A 17,193-nucleotide genomic window follows, 5' to 3' on the forward strand; every position below is an offset into this window, starting at 1 on the left:
CGCTAATTGAACTGAACACCTAATGGATTTAAAACGTCAGAGTAATTAAAGTCTTAGTGCAATACAGCTCCTGATCATTGGCTGAATCAAAGCTTTCAGTTCAGCAGGTTCTGTGCTCTGTTAAAACTCTAATTAAATATGTACTGTAGTGGTTACATTTCCTAAAGATAAGTTTACACTCTGGCAATTTAAGCATGTTACAGCAATGTTTTTAGGTTGGCTGAGATTTTTTAGCCCCACTGTAATGGGTTTCCCCTTGGCGGATGCGGCAGGCCATTCAAATCTCCATTGACTTCGGCAGGACCAGAAAATCCTGCCCATAGTTTTTACTTGGCATGCAGTATAATTGCTTAGGCTGTTCACTGGGCTACAAGAGGTAAGGATTTCGTAGCCCATCCTACATTCAAAGGAATTTTTTCGGTGGGTGGGTGGTTTCTTGCAGAATTGTGCTTGTGTGAAAAAGAGTCCAACATGCAGCGGGTAGTGCCATGTGGATAAGTATGACTAAAAACATAAAGCTGAGTATCTGGTTAGGTAGTGGATTGAGATTTACTCGGTTAAGTACAGATAATCCAGTGATGTAGGCAAATATGCTTTCTCCCTGAGCTGCTGGGACCTTGCAAATGTGCCACGGAAGCTGCTAGGTCAAGGCTGTACAATACTGATTTAACTCTGAGAGGGGAAATGTGGGTTATTGCTAAATCTTTCATTAGTGGAGGAGTTGAGTTGGTAGAGTCCATGATAGATTGTCCATTGCCTGTGGAAACTTGGGCCAAAAAGCTTTTCTTTTTCTGTGCATTTTAACATTTTTACTGTCTACATCTTAGTTCAAAATTGCTTAATTCAAATAATTTGATCATTCGTATTTTGGCAATAAGCTCCCACTTTGTATTATTTATATTGCTTAATTTAACTTAAAATCCATTTTTTTAAAGCACAAGAAATTACCAGGAGCATATTGTAATTGTGATAAGCTTACTAATATTTATGACTGAAGTTATAAAAGAGATTCAGGGTGAAACCTTAAGAGAGAGCTGGATCAGTACCTGCCTAGAATGGAGATTGAGATCTAGAGAAAGATTAATGGGGCTCTTTGATCTTTCCCCTCCCCCACCAAGGGGTAGGATAAGATGGTTAATGATCCTTAAAGTAGGAGATAAACAAGTAGTTCAGGCAAGAATTCTGCTAGAATAATGATGAAATTTGAATGGAGTAGGATTGATAGGCCAAATGGCCTTTTTTCAGCCGAGACTTTCTTACATTGTGGGAGCTGAGAAATAAAAATAGGGAAGGTAGAGTATCACAGTCAACTGGCCCATTGCTGTTGTCTGTTTTGAATGGATGCACCAGAATCCTTTGCTCTACCTCCATTTGGTGCATCCAATTCTGGAAAATGGGAAAATGTTATTGAAATGCAGATATTGCTTGGTCATGAGGGGAAAAAAATGACATCTTGGATTCTAATTACCTAATGCTGATAGAGCCTGATTTTAAAATGATGAAACGCAAGGCAGCACTTTGTGTGGGTGAAGTATCAGCCAACTCCAGTAGAATATTAGAACAAGGGGGTGAGGCATGAGAAAAGGTCAACAAGGGACAGTTGGAGTGAGAAAGAAGCAGGGAAAGATTGAAGACTTGAAGAGGAACAGTAGTAATGTGTAGGTGGTCACAAAGCAACTTCCCCTTCCTGTGAAATATTCTTGGTGGTGTGCACTCTCATGTTGTGCCTGTGTAGGCTGTCAGTTCATTTAATAAAAATATATTTCATTGTCATATTGACTCAACTCTTAAACCTGTCAGAATAACCTCCTATAGTTTAATTCTTTTTCAGTGTTTTGCAATTTATTAATCAAAGATGGAAGTACAGAGATCGATGGGTAAAAATCCTGACTTCGACTTCTGTTCCATGTGAGTATATTGAACGTGTTTTATATTAACAGAAAGTAAGAAACTATTCTAATACATGAAAGCTGTTTACAAAATAATTTTGTAGTCGGTAAAACCATGCATTTCTGTTGGTAGAATGTTCCTTGTGTTGTGAGATTCTAAACTTATAGGGTTAATGTACTGGGTGGTACTGAAGCACATAGACCAGGGATATCGTGGGGTCAATTGAAGTCGGTGCAGATTTAGCTAATCTGAATTTCAGTAGTGGTCAAGATGGCTTCTGCACCCTGGGTTAAGGAGCAATGAACGAATCATCCAGAGTTCTTGCTGCAAATAGTTCTTTAGTGACTTCTTTTAGCTGGAGTTATTGTTGGTGGGTCTCATATTTAAAGAATGTCTCTTTGTACAACTGTAGAAATTGTTTATTGGGTATCAGAGCTCTTGAGTATTAATGCATTCTGTTAAGTTAATTTTATTCCAACAGTTCCAATTGCAGCAGTTTATTAGCTCCAATTAATTGGAACTTAAACCAAACAATATGAAGCCTTTCCTAAACAAAACCAGTGGTTTCAGTCTTGTTCCGGTTAGTATGAATATCCTTGTGGTTCCTTGTAAGACCTGATTGTTATTAACCAACACAGACAGCTGCAGTGACTGAATAAATGAAAATGTGCCTAATATCCAACTTCTGTTGCAGTGCATTTAATCTATGGACCACTGGATTGTGTGAATCCTCATCCTGAGTTTCTGGATCTTTATCAGTAAGTAGTGGTTGTTTTTACCTTCTACAACCCTTACTCAAATGATTGGAACATACAAGAATTGTCTTCAACCCCTGGCTTTGGATCTTTGCTATGTATTGTGGATTTAGATCTGTCATGAAATTGGGCAGATATGTAGAAAACTAAACATTGTGTAAACCTTTGCAGGAAGATCAGGGGAATGTGCAGCATGTATGTGTATATATAGAGTCAATAGGATTGGCTCAACCCAGGGGACTTAGAAAAAGGCTTTGGGAGAACTCAATGATGGGAATATGAAAAGTTGGGCTGGAAGGCCTATCTCATCTGCACTCATCTTTCAATGATCAAACAAACCTTTAGTGAACCCAATGGAATGTTAGGATATATAACCTAAAGAGTGGAATAATAAGTTTTAAAGCTTTAGTGAAACTTCTTTAGTGTATTGGTCAGATCCGATCACGCTTTTAATAGTGTGCTCATTTTTTAGTTAGCATATGACAAAGCAAGATAAGTTGCATTAAGTTGGATGGAGAAGAGAACAATGAGCCTTATCCCATGTATAAAAGAGAAGAGCCATGAGGAAAACTTTAGGGTATGGAAGAAGTGGCTAATAAGTTCACTGAATTAACATACTAAATCATATAAAAAAGGTGAAGATTATTACTTACATTATACCAAGAAAATCAGAGCCAAGGACATAGAAACAAAGGATATTGCAGCACAGACATCAACCAACGTCACTAAAACAGTTAATGTGGTTGATAATTCAATGCTGTCTGTAGGACCCGGCTGCTACTATTCCTTACATTAAAGTACATAAAGCATTTGGGACATTGTGAAAGCCACTGTAAAAATGTGAGTTGTTTGTTCTTTGCTGGGTGGTCACCTTAGATCAGACTGTAGGGTCAGGAATTGTAATCCTACTTAATTGATGTTTGTTCAATGCAGATGCCAAGTGAGTGTGCAAGGATATTAAACAGACTGGAAAAGTCACATTCCTGTTCCCATGATGACACAGTCCATAGTACTTTTAAGTATATTGCAGCGAAAGAACTTCCTCAGAGATTATCATCTTCCTTTTAAAGAATATGGAGCACATTGTGTCAACAAAGGCTGTATTGGTAGCACACTCACCTTTGAGCCAGAAAGTGGATTCAAATCCCACTCCAACACTTGAGAACAAAAATCAAGGCTGACATTTCAGTGCAGTACTGAGGGGCACCATTGAACCAAAGCTCCCTTTGCCCCCTCAGGTGAACATAAAAGATCCCATAGCACTTTTTCAAAGAAGAGTAGGGGAGTTGTCCCCAGCATCCTTACTAAATATTTATTCCTCAGTTAACATCTGAAAAGTATCTGGTCATTGTCACATTGCAGTTTGTGGGAGCTTGTGTGAAAATTGGCTGCCTCATTTCCTACATTACAACAGTGACTACACTTCAAAAGTACTTTATTGGCTATGAAGTGCTTTGGGGCATCTGGTGATATTGAAAGGTGCCAAATTAATTTTTAAAATATCCTTTCATGGGAGGTGAGTGTCACTGGCAAGACCAGCATTCGTTGCCCATCCCTAAGGGGATGAAAAGGTAGTGGTGAGCTGCTTTCTTGAACTGCTGCTGTCCATCTAGTCATCTAATAAATGCAAATCTTTTTTTATATGTTCCTTCATACAGTGAAAGCCTCAGCTGATTAGACAAGAGACATCAGTCTTGCTCACAAGTCTAATTTGCTCATTTGGGTTAACAAACCTCACTATTACTGTAGCAATGTTACATTCTGCTTCGTGAAAGTTAATGGTTAATTTGCACTTGTTGGTTGAAAGAGCAGACTGCACCTCTTCAGGGTAGGTTTAAGGAGAAAGACTCCCCACTTTAGATTGTTTTCTTTCAGGAAGTTGGTACCGAAGTCAACAGTGTCAGTTCTCGATGACCATATCAATCATTACCCTCAACTTGAGGACCCTTTGGGTTTTGAACAAGCCTACATTAACTTCATCAACTCCTTCTGAACTGACAGTTACAGCACTGGATCTTGACCGTTCTGGACTAGTAAATGTTCATCAGCTGCTTCTGCATTATGAGAATTCTGGTAACAAACTACATTTAGTACAGACCAAATGAAAAAAAAGTTACATGCTAGAAACTTTGAAAATGCACAGCAGATGAATCAGCACCTGAAAGAGATAGATAGATCAATGCTTTGGGTGGCACTTACATCAAGAGATCACCACACCCAAGATATTAAACCTTTCGGATGCTGAACAACCAGCTGTGCCTTTGTTATTTTCTGCTTTGATGTTTCGTCTTTGTTGTATGTGTGTAGATGTTTCACTCCCTTAATGTGTGATAATTCAATGTGGAAATTACTGCATGTAACGCCTATCAGTTGTGCACATTCATCCAATTATAATTTATAAGTAGCTTCTAATACATATAATTCATGGTGAAAGTCTTGGAAGTGTTCCATTTCCCAGTTCTGACAAGTGTTGGACTCATACATTTTTGCTAGTTGATTCTTTGGGTCAGACACATATACCCTCACCCATTCAGAGACACAGTTATTTTTAATTACCTGCTCTTGGCAATCTATTTCTTCAGCATTCTACGATAAAACATAAGGGGTGACCTAGCAGCAGTCTTGAAAATTATGAAGGGACTAGATATGACAGACATAGGGAAAATGTTTCCATTTGTGGTGGTGGGGGGGGAGAGGTGAGGTGGAGGAGGAGAGTCCAAAACTATAAGATAGTCACTAATAAATTCAATGGGGAATTCAGAGAAACTTCCTTTACTAGAAATAGAAGGATGTGTTGATAGGGTTAGATGAAGCAGGGTGGGAAGTTGGTCACTTGGGACATAAACACTGGCACAGACCAATTGGGCAGAATGGCATGTTATTTATTGTTCCTTGTGCAAAACTGTTCAATGATACCAATGTTCAGCATGATTAAGCAAGATTAACCTACATCTGCATGCTTGGCAAGTTTTATGAAATAGTGCTTTGTGGAAAAAGAATGCAAGAATTTGGGTGTAAAGATCAGCACAGCCATTCATTTCACATGCTCTCATTGTGTAAAGTTCTGTATCAGAGGAACTAATTTGTGTAATTTTCCCTCAAGTTTCACTTACTTTCCATCAGTTACAGTTTGTTCTTTTAGTTCACGCTTGCTCAATTTGACAAAGAAGTTGGTGATCTACTGAGCCTTGTATTCTACATGGAGCTAAAAGGTTTAAGTTATGACATTGTATAGACTTGGCTTGCATTCCTTTTGAATAGAAGATTAAAGGGTGATCTAACTGAGTTGTATCCATTTCCTCTGGTGGGACAATTCAGAACACAGGGATATAATCTTCAAATTACAGATAGACTATTTGGGGGTGATATCAGGAAACACTTCTTCACACAGTAGTAGACATCTGTTCAGACTAGGGTGTCACTTGAAAATTTTAAAGCTGCGATTGACTGATTTTTGTTAGGCAAGAGTTATGGAACCAAGATAGGTAAATGGAGGGTAAGATACAGATCATGCTCTAATTGAATGGTGGAATAGGCTCGAGTGGCTAAATGGTCAATTCTTGTTTCTACATATAATTCAACAAAACTCAGACTCCTGCTTGTTCAGTAGTAAAATCTCTGATTTGAATTATCATTTAGTTGAGTAGTGGAAAGTTGATTTGTTAGTTATAAATGTTTCCACAACTCTGCTGGGGCCCAAAACAATCCAATTTTTCATGCACAAAAAAGCCTTTCCTTATTGACTAATTGTAACCCAGGTCCAAGTCTTTGTTGTGCATAGGTTGGTACACACTGGCTTATAATCATTACTTTTCGTATTTGATTTCTTCATAATTGCATATCAAATAACTAATTGAGATTAAAGAGATTGTGAATTCTCAAAATGCAGCGCTGAATAGTCAGCCTCTGAACTGGAAATATAGGTAATGCTTATGATGAAAAGATCCCACCTAAAATATTAAACTGCCTTTCAGATGTCAAGTTTTTACATTTTGAAAACCTGTTGCAGGGTGCACCAGCTCTTATTTGATAAGTCCCTGACATGATTGCTATGGAAGTATTTTGAGTGACAGTGCCATTTCAATAAGACCCACTGCATATGATCAGTTAATTCCATAGAAACTCTATAAAGTCCAAAACTTGCACACTGCTCCTATATCTGGGGCACACTTAGTACTTGGCACATTCTTCAAAAAATATCATCTAATGCATGCTACTTCCTCTTTAACCTCCCAAGGTCTTATCAAAAATCACTTTGATAGTTGCATCTCTGAACTCTCCTCGTTTTGTTTCTTCCAAACTCTAAATATACCATCTACCCCTAATCAAACTCTTTCAAGAACTGAAAACCAACTCCTTACATCCCACAATCTACCCCCCCCCCTTTTTTCTGAGTCTTTTAAAAACTGAGTAATATGTCACCTAAACTAAATTACTTTGTCCTCCTCTGTCATTTTCACCCTGGGATAGTGTTCTGCACTATGGATCTTGGCCCTTAACTGAGGTTAAAGGAGGGGAAATAAAGCATTCATTTGATTTTAAAGTCTAACTGCTAACTTATATAAGAATTTGGACAATTCAGTTCCCATGCTGCAGTGATTGAAGATTTTGCACTGCTGCTCAATGCTCGTTAATTTTCCCAGTCAACAGGGTTGCTGTACTGTAATTGCACTTCACTTCTGCTAAAAGTTATGTGGTGTAGGTGGTTTCTGAACATTGGTGCTTTTGCAATGTGCTTTGTTGTGCTGCCTGGATGGAGCTCCTACTGTGCACAGCTGCATCGCAAGAATATTCAAGTTGAACAAAAAATGTTTCCAATGAGTATTTTATCCAAACCATAATGAAACTGGTTTTGCAGAAATTTTGTAAATTTCACACAAATATGCAAATACAAAGATCACAGTTTATCTTTATTTTAGTAAATAAAGGTAGTTTCACAAAAAAGCATGTATTTTTAATTATATGGACAGTTTTGTCCTCTATTTCATGGCATAACACGACACCAAAACTGTAAACATTTGTTAGTCTTACAAAATGAAGGAATGTTCAGACATTAATCTGAGAAACAACTTTCAATGAAGCAGCATCTTACTGGTGATAACCCAGACAGACCAAGAAAAACAAATGTATGTTTCACATTATTGATTTTTCTTCTTAAATTTCTTACCTAAATTGGTCCCCATTAGTCAAGTAGTTTAAAATGTACGTGAGTTCTTGATGGGGAAAACTAAAGTGAGTTAAACGAATGAGTTTAACCAACAGAAACTAGGATGACATCCACGGCCATCTCTGCCTCACTTCGGACTGTCACCTGCATTGTGACTCCATCTGCCATAGCTAATCTGGCACGTACAAGGACGTCATAGCCACCTCTAAAAACACCTGCAATAAGATGGACACAAAGAAGATGGTTTAGAAATTGGAAAACTAGTCAATATAAAGAGCGAAAACACAAGGTAAAGCCTAAAGGTGACCTACTGCAGCATCAGTAGAGAAAAAAAAAACAAAATAACACTAAAGGACAAGAAAGATCTGGTTGCATTTGGGAATAAAAGAGAAAAATCGGTCTTTCCTGCTTGAACTGACCATTATATGCACAATAAACCTGCAGTATGAGCACATGCATCAATGAGGTAGGCCAAGAGGCTCTTCCTCCTGCAGATGCTGGGGGCCATGCTATTATAGGCACCAGCTGATGTACCTACATTTCCCACTGCAGGATCATTCTAGTTGGAGGTTAGATCAGTAGAAATCAGATAAGATAGACAAAGTTTCTATGACTGTCCTGTGTGGAATACATCAACAAAATATTGCACTTGTGCAAGGTTCTTTGTCACAAGTTCTATGGAATAATAGGATCTCAACAGTTCTCAAATCTTGATCTTGGGTGTACTGTACAGCGAAAAAAAATGCACAGGAGGACGAGAAAAAAACAATACAGATTCAATTTAATCTTTCCTAAGCAAGGTTGATTCTGTCAAATGTGGAGGAGACCGGCATTAGCAGACTGAACCAGAACCTCTGGAGTAGTGATCGCAGTTAGATTGCCACTCCATTCCTTTACTTACCTTAGTCTGGAGCTACGCATTTCTTGTCCAGGCTTCTGATCCGGGCCTGGTGAGAAATGTGCAGTGCAGCAGCTCCAGAGTCCTTCCACTACAGGGCAGCAGTGTCGGGGGAAGTGAAGCCACAACTTTTTATGGTATTAGCTGCTGTAAACCAGCTAAGATTAAAAGTTCCAGCCACTTTGAGAAACAAGGGAAAAGTAGGTAAGAGGGTTGGCCGGTCACCTAAGAGTAACAAATGGTTTTAAACCTTCTAACTTTTCCTGGATAAATATTCTGCTAAGAGAGTCAGAACCATCTAAAGTTTCCGATTTAAATTGGAGTTCCGGATGGTTCCTGGTGCAGAACAATTGCCCATCAAAAGTTTAAATTTCCCGGGCAATTGCTGTGCAGTCCTTGCATGGGGACTTCCAGGAAGCTCCCCAGGGCATATTCTGGGGGACCCCTGCAGTATGACCCCCAGAGATCAGAAGTTCTGGACCTGTGAGATAAATTATGTCTCATTAAAAGGAGAATCACCAAGGTGGGTAATGGATGTTCTCTTGTTTTATGAAAATAACTCTATCATGTACAGTCTGTGATTCATGAAATATGTGCAGCTTTATCAATGTATCTAATCAATAGAACACCATTATGAACTTTTAAATTGAGAAACTTTGGACAGAGCACCACCCAGACTGGCAAGAGTGAGGCATATGAAGCCAAACCTGAGTTTTAAAGTATTGTAGGGGGTATTTAAAATTTCCATAGTCATGTTTAAATTCTTTTATGCACTCACCCCATACTATCTCTACAAGCTGCTCCAGCAACTCAAACCTCTTGAGAACTCTGTTCCTTTAACACTGGCCTCCGCCTTCACCCCACATTGGCAACTGTGTCTTCAGCTGTACAGGCCCTAAGCCATAGCTCTGTAATTTCCTCCCTAAAGCTCTCCACCTCCCTCTTTTCCTTTAAGGTCCTCCATAAAAGTCACATCTATGCTCATGCTCTTGGTAACTCTCAATATTTCCTTCTTTGGGTTAGTGTCCAGTTTTGACTTTTTATGAAGTGCTTTGGTATGTCCTCTACATTAAATGCACCACATGAATGCAAGATACTGTTTAAATTTAGTTACTTAACCAAATAGTTTGTAACTGTAATGCAGATTTACTCTGGCTACATTTCCAAGAACACTAGCTAAATTTGAGGCCAGTCAACACTTTTATAATGCAGGCTCCGAAAGCTTTTACAACAGCAGTTACTTTATATTAAGGGTTCTCCTCTCCCTTTAGGTATTGAAGGAACTTACCTGCCAGGTAGAGCGTGTGGGCATTTTTATTCTCTGGGACCTTGTCCGATCTCTCACATGGCTGCATGCCAAGGAAACTAATTATATTATTCACAGCCTCTGCAGCAAAAGAAACAAGTAAATGTGTAGTTATTTCAGATAAACATTCTGAACTGAGGCACTGGGAAATAAATCAAACCCAATGGCTATAGGAATGACCTCCATTGAGATGAAATGTTTGACTAGAACTTATTAGATGAGATGTTAAACTTAGGCCCTGTCTGCCCTTGTAGGTGAGCACCATACTTCAAAAGTAATTTATTTGCATTTTCTTTCCTTCTATCCTTAATGTTAAAATGACTGAGTGGCATTTTTTAAACTCATTCACAGGATGTGGGCTTCGCTGGCTAGGCCAGCATTTATTGCCCATCCCTAGTTGCCCTTGAGGTGGTGGTGGTGGTGGAGCTGCCTTCTTGAACTGCTGCAGTCCATGTGGTGTAGGTACACCCACAGTGCGGTTAGGAAGGGAGTTCCAGGACTTTGACCCAGCGACAGTGAAGGAACGGCAATATATTTCCAAGTCAGGATGGTGAGTGACTTGGGGGGGGGGGGGGGAACTTGCAGATGGTAGTGCTGCTTCCATTTATCTGCTGCCTTTGGCCTTCTAGGTGGTAGTGGTCATGGGTTTGGAAGGTGCTGTCTAAGAAGCCTTGGTGAATTTCTGCAGTGCATCTTGTAGATGGTATATACTGCTGCTGCTGTGCATCAGTGGAGGGAGTGAATGATTGTGGATGTGGTGCCAATCAAGCGGGTTGCTTTGTTCTGGATGGTGTCCAGCTTCTTCAGTGTTGTGGGAGCTGCACTCATCCAGGCAAGTGGGAAGTATTCCATCACATTCCTGACTTGTGCCTTGTAGATGGTTGAGAGGTTTTGAGAAGTCAGGTGGTGAGTTACTTGCTGTAGGATTCCTAGCTTCTGACCTGCTCTTGCAGCCACAGTATTTATATGGCTAGTCCAGTTCAGTTTCTGGTCAATGGTAACCCCCAGGGTGTTGTTAGTGGGGTATTCAGTTTTGGTAATGCCATTGAACATAAAGGGGCAATGGTTGGATTCTCTCTTGTTGGAGATGGTCATTGCCTGACACATGTGTGGTGCGAATGTTACTTGCCACTTGTCAGCCCAAGCCTGGATATTGTCCAGGTCTTGCTGCATTTGGACATGGACTGCTTCAGTATCTGGGGAGTCACGAATGATGCTGAACATTGTGAAATCATCAGGGAACATCCCCACTTCTGACCTTATGATGGAAGGAAGGTCATTGATGAAGCAGCTGAAGATGGTTGGGCCTAGGACACTACCCTGAGGAACTCCTGCAGTGATGTCCTGGAGCTGAGATGACTAACCTCCAACAACCACACCCATCTTCCTTTGTGCTAGGTATGACTCCAACCAGCGGAGTCCCCTTGTCTAGTACACTAATGCCACTTTCTTAGGGCTGGCAATGAGTTACCCTTCAGTTCCTTGCCCTTCTTCCTCAGATACTCTAGGAAGAATTTCCATGGGGTGCTCCTGATCCCCTGCCATAACTTTGGTGGAAGATCAACATTTCTCCAGGATGCTGCTGTTATCCCACCAAACTCCCCTAGAAATTCTAGGCATCTTTTGTAGCATATTCACCAACACCAGAATTATCCATGTCCTATCACTTGTTTTCCTGCTTACCACAACCCCAATTTTAATGGAATCCTGTGTGAGAAACAACAGTAAGTTCTTATTTTATTTGGAACAATGAAGATGCTGTGCTAGAAACAAACCATATGAAGCCAATTAAACGGATTTTTTTGGGGGTAGGAGTGGAAGGCAAATTCCCCTTACCATCCAATGTCTTCACAGAAGAGAGCGCAAATGTTTCCTCTTTCTGAAATTCATCTCCTACTTTATCCCAAGCAGCTGTAAAGTTAGGCTTCAGGACCTTCTGTATATGATCAGAAACAGTCACCTCCAGGTCTTCTAACTATAGGACAGAGAAGGAAGGTGGTCATGTTAGCCTATAGCAGCTTTTCTGAATGCTAAATGGATCTCAAAAGATAGTTTCCATTTTTAATTCACTAGAGCCGTTAAATCCACAATTCACTTTGCAACTATAGCGCATAACAACTTGCTTTTGTATAGCACCATAACAGCTCCTGAAGCACTTCAAAAAGCCAGAGTGGGGTGCAGCAAAGCAATAGATATTAGCTTGGCTTGGGGGGGGTGGAATGAAATAATGGTAGAAAAGTTATTTTTTCTTATTTGTCTTTTGAATGTGGGGACAGATGTGGCAAAGTCTGGAGTTCTGAATGAGTGCAGGTGGGGAGATCTATGAGGAAGACATTAGAGGCAACAGATGTAGGGTAGTTCTGATGAATTAGATGTGCCAGTTTAAGCTGAACTCAGATTTTGCAATGAAACACTGAATTTAAGTTCAGCTTGAGCAAACAGATGGGAAGAGAGGTGGATCATGTCCTAGTGTGCAAAGCGTGTCTAGCAGGAACCAAACAAGATGGCTTTGGTCTTGTCAATGTTGAGCTGGAGGAAGTTCTGGCCCATCCCCAATTTAATGTAAAAAAACAGAACAATAGTTGTGGATAGTGGCAGAGAGGTAGAGTTAGGTATATTCAGTATACAAGCATATTAGCTGACCCCATTCTTGAAATAATGCTGTTGAAAGATACCATGTAGATTATGAAAAAGGGTCCTATACAGGATCTTGGGCATGCTGGATGTTAAACAAATATAAGAGATGCCATTAAATTATACATTAAACCATTATAGGTTGGGACAGACAGCAATGAAACAAAGAGAGAAAATTGTCACAGGAGAGGTAGTGGAAGGAGAATGGGTGACCATGTTGGAAGTTGTGAGAGGATGGGGTATAACTTACATCAGCATCCAACATTTAGGATACTGTTAGAGATTTTAACCAGAGTGGTCTGTGTTTGGTGGGCTAGAAAGCAGATTTGAAAAAGCCCAACAACAGAATGATGAGATAAGTCGGCCCCATGTGGGTGATGATGGCGCATTCAAGAATATTTGACTGGAAGGTGTGCTTAGAGATGGACTGATAGTTGTAAGAATAAAGTAGTTGAGAGTGAGCTTTAAGAAGGTGAATGATGACAGTAGTTTTATGAGGTGAAGGGTGGGGTAGAGAAAATAGTGCCCATGAAAGAAAATATCTGGTCACAAAAGCAAAAGAGATGCTAAAGAGATAGTTGAGTATATCCTTGTGAGCTGCCTTAAAATTGGATTTGTCTGAAATTGAAATCTTTACCCTTTAACACTATAGCCCTTAAGTTCACATGCATGAAATCATAAAGATTGTGGTGCAGGGAACACTTCTACTCCTCTTGCCTCCACAGAAATGCTTGTAAAGATATATTTAAAAATGTAAACTTATCTATTTGGTAGCAGCTGCCACTTAGGCACCAAGAGCTGAAGCAAAGATGGCTGCCCCTGCTTCTGGAACCAATTTCTCAGAGGGGTGCTAGCATCTTGAGATATATCTGTTCCTCTGCTCTTGAGAAGCCTGATATTTAGAGCGCATTTCTTTTCTTTGCTCTGTATTAAAGTCTACCCCTCTTAATCTGATAAACCAATAATTTGAATCTTAAATTCACCCTATTGTTTCTATCATAATTCAAAATGCTTAGTTAATTTATTTATCTCAAAAATGTCTTCAAATTTTCGGCTGTATTTTACACACATTCCTCGGCATTAAATTGAATTTGCTTTTTATATGCCCAACCTGCCATGTTCTTCTCTAATCATCTCCATTTTTCCTCATGGTTTGTCATGCTCCCTAATGACAATTATATCTGTGCTTAAAAAAAAATTCTTTCTGCTCCTTAAACAATATCAATAACCCAGAACCATAGCTACTTACCACATACTCATCATCATAGCCCTCAGCTTCTGGTAGTCCAGTGTTAGGATCACAGTCTTTTACTACAAATTTCATTGTACAGCTAAATGTGCAGGAAACTAAGGAATAATGACAACAAACAAATAAGACTTCAGAAGAGGAAATACTGTTGCAGATTAATTAGCACAAATATCTAACTGGGTTTGCTTTCAATGATAGGACCTGCACTTGAATCCAACTGAGATTGAAGAGATGAAAGTCTCCTCTCTCTGCTGGCTGTTCAGAGTTCTAAAGAAAAACAATTTGAGGCAGCTTTAACTCAACTAGTAGCAATCGAGTGTGTGCACAGCATAAAACTGTCAGTGATCTGGCACTAATTGACAATCTCATTAAGTAGCTACAAATATGACTGGATGAGGATTTTACGAGGTGATGTTTTTATTTATTGTGCATTGAACAACTAGAGACAAGGCCTACTGATTGGTTGTCTTCAGACTTTGTGTTCCACTTGCTTTCATTCAATTTGACTGGCATTGAAAGGTGTAAGATTAAGCTGCATTGTCAGCAAAGGGTGTAGGGAACCCTACCCTTACATTTATCCAATGCTGTATTAGTCATCCTCTTAGTGCTTCATTCTGAAACCATGCTGAAGTTAAAGGTTCTCAGCAAAGAAATTACTTTCATGATTAAAAAAAATCGTTTCTCTTTCACCACCACCATAAAACATCCCAGGTATGTGAGATTTATCTTCATTTATCCAATCTTAGATCTACATTTTCTTGACGTTATATTTTGTTCCAGGTAGTTTTTACCTGCTGTGGGATCCTCCTCGGGCAGCATCACCAGAGTGTAACAGGAGCTGGGCTGGTTAAAGTGAAGGGCTGGTGCTGCCACGGAACAAACCAACTCATATGCGTCTGAAGGCTCCATCTGTACGGTGATTTTCTCCAGTAACTGGTCATTCAGGGTGTTGGTACAGTCAAACTGAATGAAAACAAATTGTGACACAGAAAGAGTTAAGACAACCAAGCAATAGGCCTCATTGCTAATTGGTCAATACAGAATCACAGTGCAGAAGAGGCCCATCGAGTCTGCACCGACATCTGACCTACCTACCTAATCCCATTTACCAGTATTTGGCCCATACCCTTGAACGTTATGACGTGCCAAGTGCTCATCCAAGTACTTTTTAAAGGATGTGATGCAACCCGCCTCCACCACCCTCCCAGGCAGTGCATTCCAGACCGTTACCACCCTCTGGGTAAAAAGGTTTTTCCTCAATTCCCCCTAAACCTCTTGTCCCTCACCTTGAACTTATGCCCCCTTGTGACTGGCCCTTCAACTAAAGGGAACAGCTGCTCCCTATCCACTCTGTCCATGCCTCTCATAATCTTGAACACCTCGATCAGGTCACCCCTCAGTCTTCTCTGCTCCATCGAAAACAACCCAAGTCTATCCAACCTCTCTTCATAACTTAAATGTTTCATTCCAGGCAACATCCTGGTGAATCTCCTCTGCAACCCCTCCAGTACAATCACATCCTTCCTATAATGTGGCGACCAGAACCGCACACACTACTCCAGCTGTGGCCTCACCAAGGTTCTATACAACTCCAACATGACCTCCCTACTTTAGTAATCTATGCCTCGATTGATAAAGACAAGTGTCCCATATGCTTTTTTCACCACCCCACTAACATGCCCCTCTGCCTTCAGAGATCTATGGACACACATGCCAAGGTCCCTTTGTTCCTCAGAACTTCCTAGTGCCATGCTGTTCATTGAATACTTCCTTGTCAAATTATTCCTTCCAAAGTGTATCACCTCACACTTTTCAGGGTTAAATTCCATCTGCCACTTATCTGCCCATTTGACCATCCCGTCTATATCTTCCTAGCCCAAGACACTCAACCTCACCGTTAACCACCTGGCCAATCTTTGTGTCATCTGCAAATTTACTAATCCAACCCCCACGTAGTCATCTATGTCATTTATATAAATGAAAATAACAGGGGACTGAGCACAGGTCCCCTGTGGTACGCCACTGTACACTGGCTTCCAGTCACTAAAGCATCCTTGTCATTACCCTCTGTCTCCTACAACTAAGCCAATTTTGAATCCACCTTATCAAATTACCCCGTATCGCATGTGCATTTGCCTTCTTTATAAGTCTCCCATATGGGACCTTGTCAAGGCTTTGCTGAAATCCATATAAGCTACATCAACACACCTGGTCACCTCCTCAAAAAATTCAATCAAATTTGTTAGGCATTACCTCTCTCTGACAAAGCCATGCTGACTATCCCTGATCAAACCTTGCCTCTCCAAGTGGAGGTAGATACTCTCCTTCAGAAATTTCTCCAATAGTTTCCCTACCACTGATGTGAGACTCACTGGCCTGTAGTTCCCTGGCTTATCTCTACAATCCTTCTTAAATAGCGGAACCACATTAGCTGTTCTCCAGTCCTCTGGCATCTCCCCCATGGCCAGAAAGGAATTAAAAATTTGGGTCAGAGCCCTGCGATCTCCTCCCTTGCCTCCATCACTTTAAATAAAAAGCACCAGCTCCTAATGTTACATCTTCTTACAGTAATTAGCAACATTCTGAAATGAGTGGTTGCGAGCAGCCATTAGTCACAAATGGGACATTCTATTACAAAGATTCTCCATCCATTGACATAACTCATCCCAACAGCAAGCCATTGGGCTCAAACCACAATCACAGAATCTCACAGTGCAGAAGAGGCCTTTCAGCCCATCGAGTCTGCATCGACACGTGAGAAACACCTGACCTACCTACCTAATCCCATTTATCAGCACTTAGCCTTTAGCCTTGAATGTTATGACGTGCCAAGTGCTCATCCAAGTACTTTTTAAAGGATGTGACGCAACCCGCCTCCACCACCCTCCCAGGCAGTGCATTCCAGACCGTAACCACCCTCTGGGTAAAAAGGTTTCTCCTCACATCCCCCCCTAAACCTCCTGCCCCTCACCTTGAACTTATGCCCCCTTGTGACTGGCCCTTCAACTAAGGGGAACAGCTGCTCCCTATCCACTCTGTCCATGCCTCTCAATCTTGTACACCTCGAACAGGTTGCCCCTCAGTCTTCTCTGCGCCAATCAAAACAACCCAAGTCTATCCAACCTCTCTTCATAACTTAAAATGTTTCATCCCAGGCAACATCCTGGTGAATCTCCTCTGCAACCCCTCCAGTGCAATCACATCCTTCCTATAATGTGGCGACTAGAACTGCAAACAGTACTCCAGCTGTGGCCTCACCAAGGTTCTATACAACTCCAACATGACCTCCCTACT

The 17,193-nt window shown here is 40.6% G+C and overlaps 2 protein-coding genes across 4 annotated transcripts in view; one reads left to right on the plus strand and one right to left on the minus strand.

Annotated features, from left to right (window-relative positions):
• Positions 1–17,193, plus strand: part of mest — a 31,331-nt gene that overhangs the window by 11,946 nt on the left and 2,192 nt on the right. Inside the window, exons 10-12 of one of the 3 annotated variants that reach the window (XM_041202046.1) lie at positions 1,832–1,908; positions 2,585–2,648; positions 4,521–7,589. In XM_041202046.1, the coding sequence (XP_041057980.1) occupies positions 1,832–1,908; positions 2,585–2,648; positions 4,521–4,638 (259 nt within the window). In that variant the 3' untranslated portion in view covers positions 4,639–7,589. Of the gene's footprint in view, positions 1–1,831; positions 1,909–2,584; positions 2,649–3,578; positions 4,206–4,520; positions 7,590–17,193 lie in introns of those variants that run through there. The other 2 variants (XM_041202047.1, XM_041202048.1) reach the window with 2 other exon arrangements.
• Positions 7,537–17,193, minus strand: part of copg2 (COPI coat complex subunit gamma 2) — a 58,143-nt gene continuing 48,486 nt past the window's right edge. Inside the window, exons 20-24 of the mRNA XM_041202045.1 lie at positions 14,691–14,862; positions 13,900–13,997; positions 11,853–11,991; positions 9,999–10,097; positions 7,537–8,027 (exon numbers count right to left, since the gene is read on the minus strand). Coding sequence (XP_041057979.1) covers positions 7,897–8,027; positions 9,999–10,097; positions 11,853–11,991; positions 13,900–13,997; positions 14,691–14,862 — 639 coding nt within the window. The 3' untranslated portion in view covers positions 7,537–7,896. The remainder of the gene's footprint in view (positions 8,028–9,998; positions 10,098–11,852; positions 11,992–13,899; positions 13,998–14,690; positions 14,863–17,193) is intronic.

The sequence above is a fragment of the Carcharodon carcharias genome, chromosome 13 (assembly GCF_017639515.1).
Source record: "Carcharodon carcharias isolate sCarCar2 chromosome 13, sCarCar2.pri, whole genome shotgun sequence".
Classification (NCBI taxonomy): Eukaryota; Metazoa; Chordata; class Chondrichthyes; order Lamniformes; family Lamnidae; genus Carcharodon; species Carcharodon carcharias.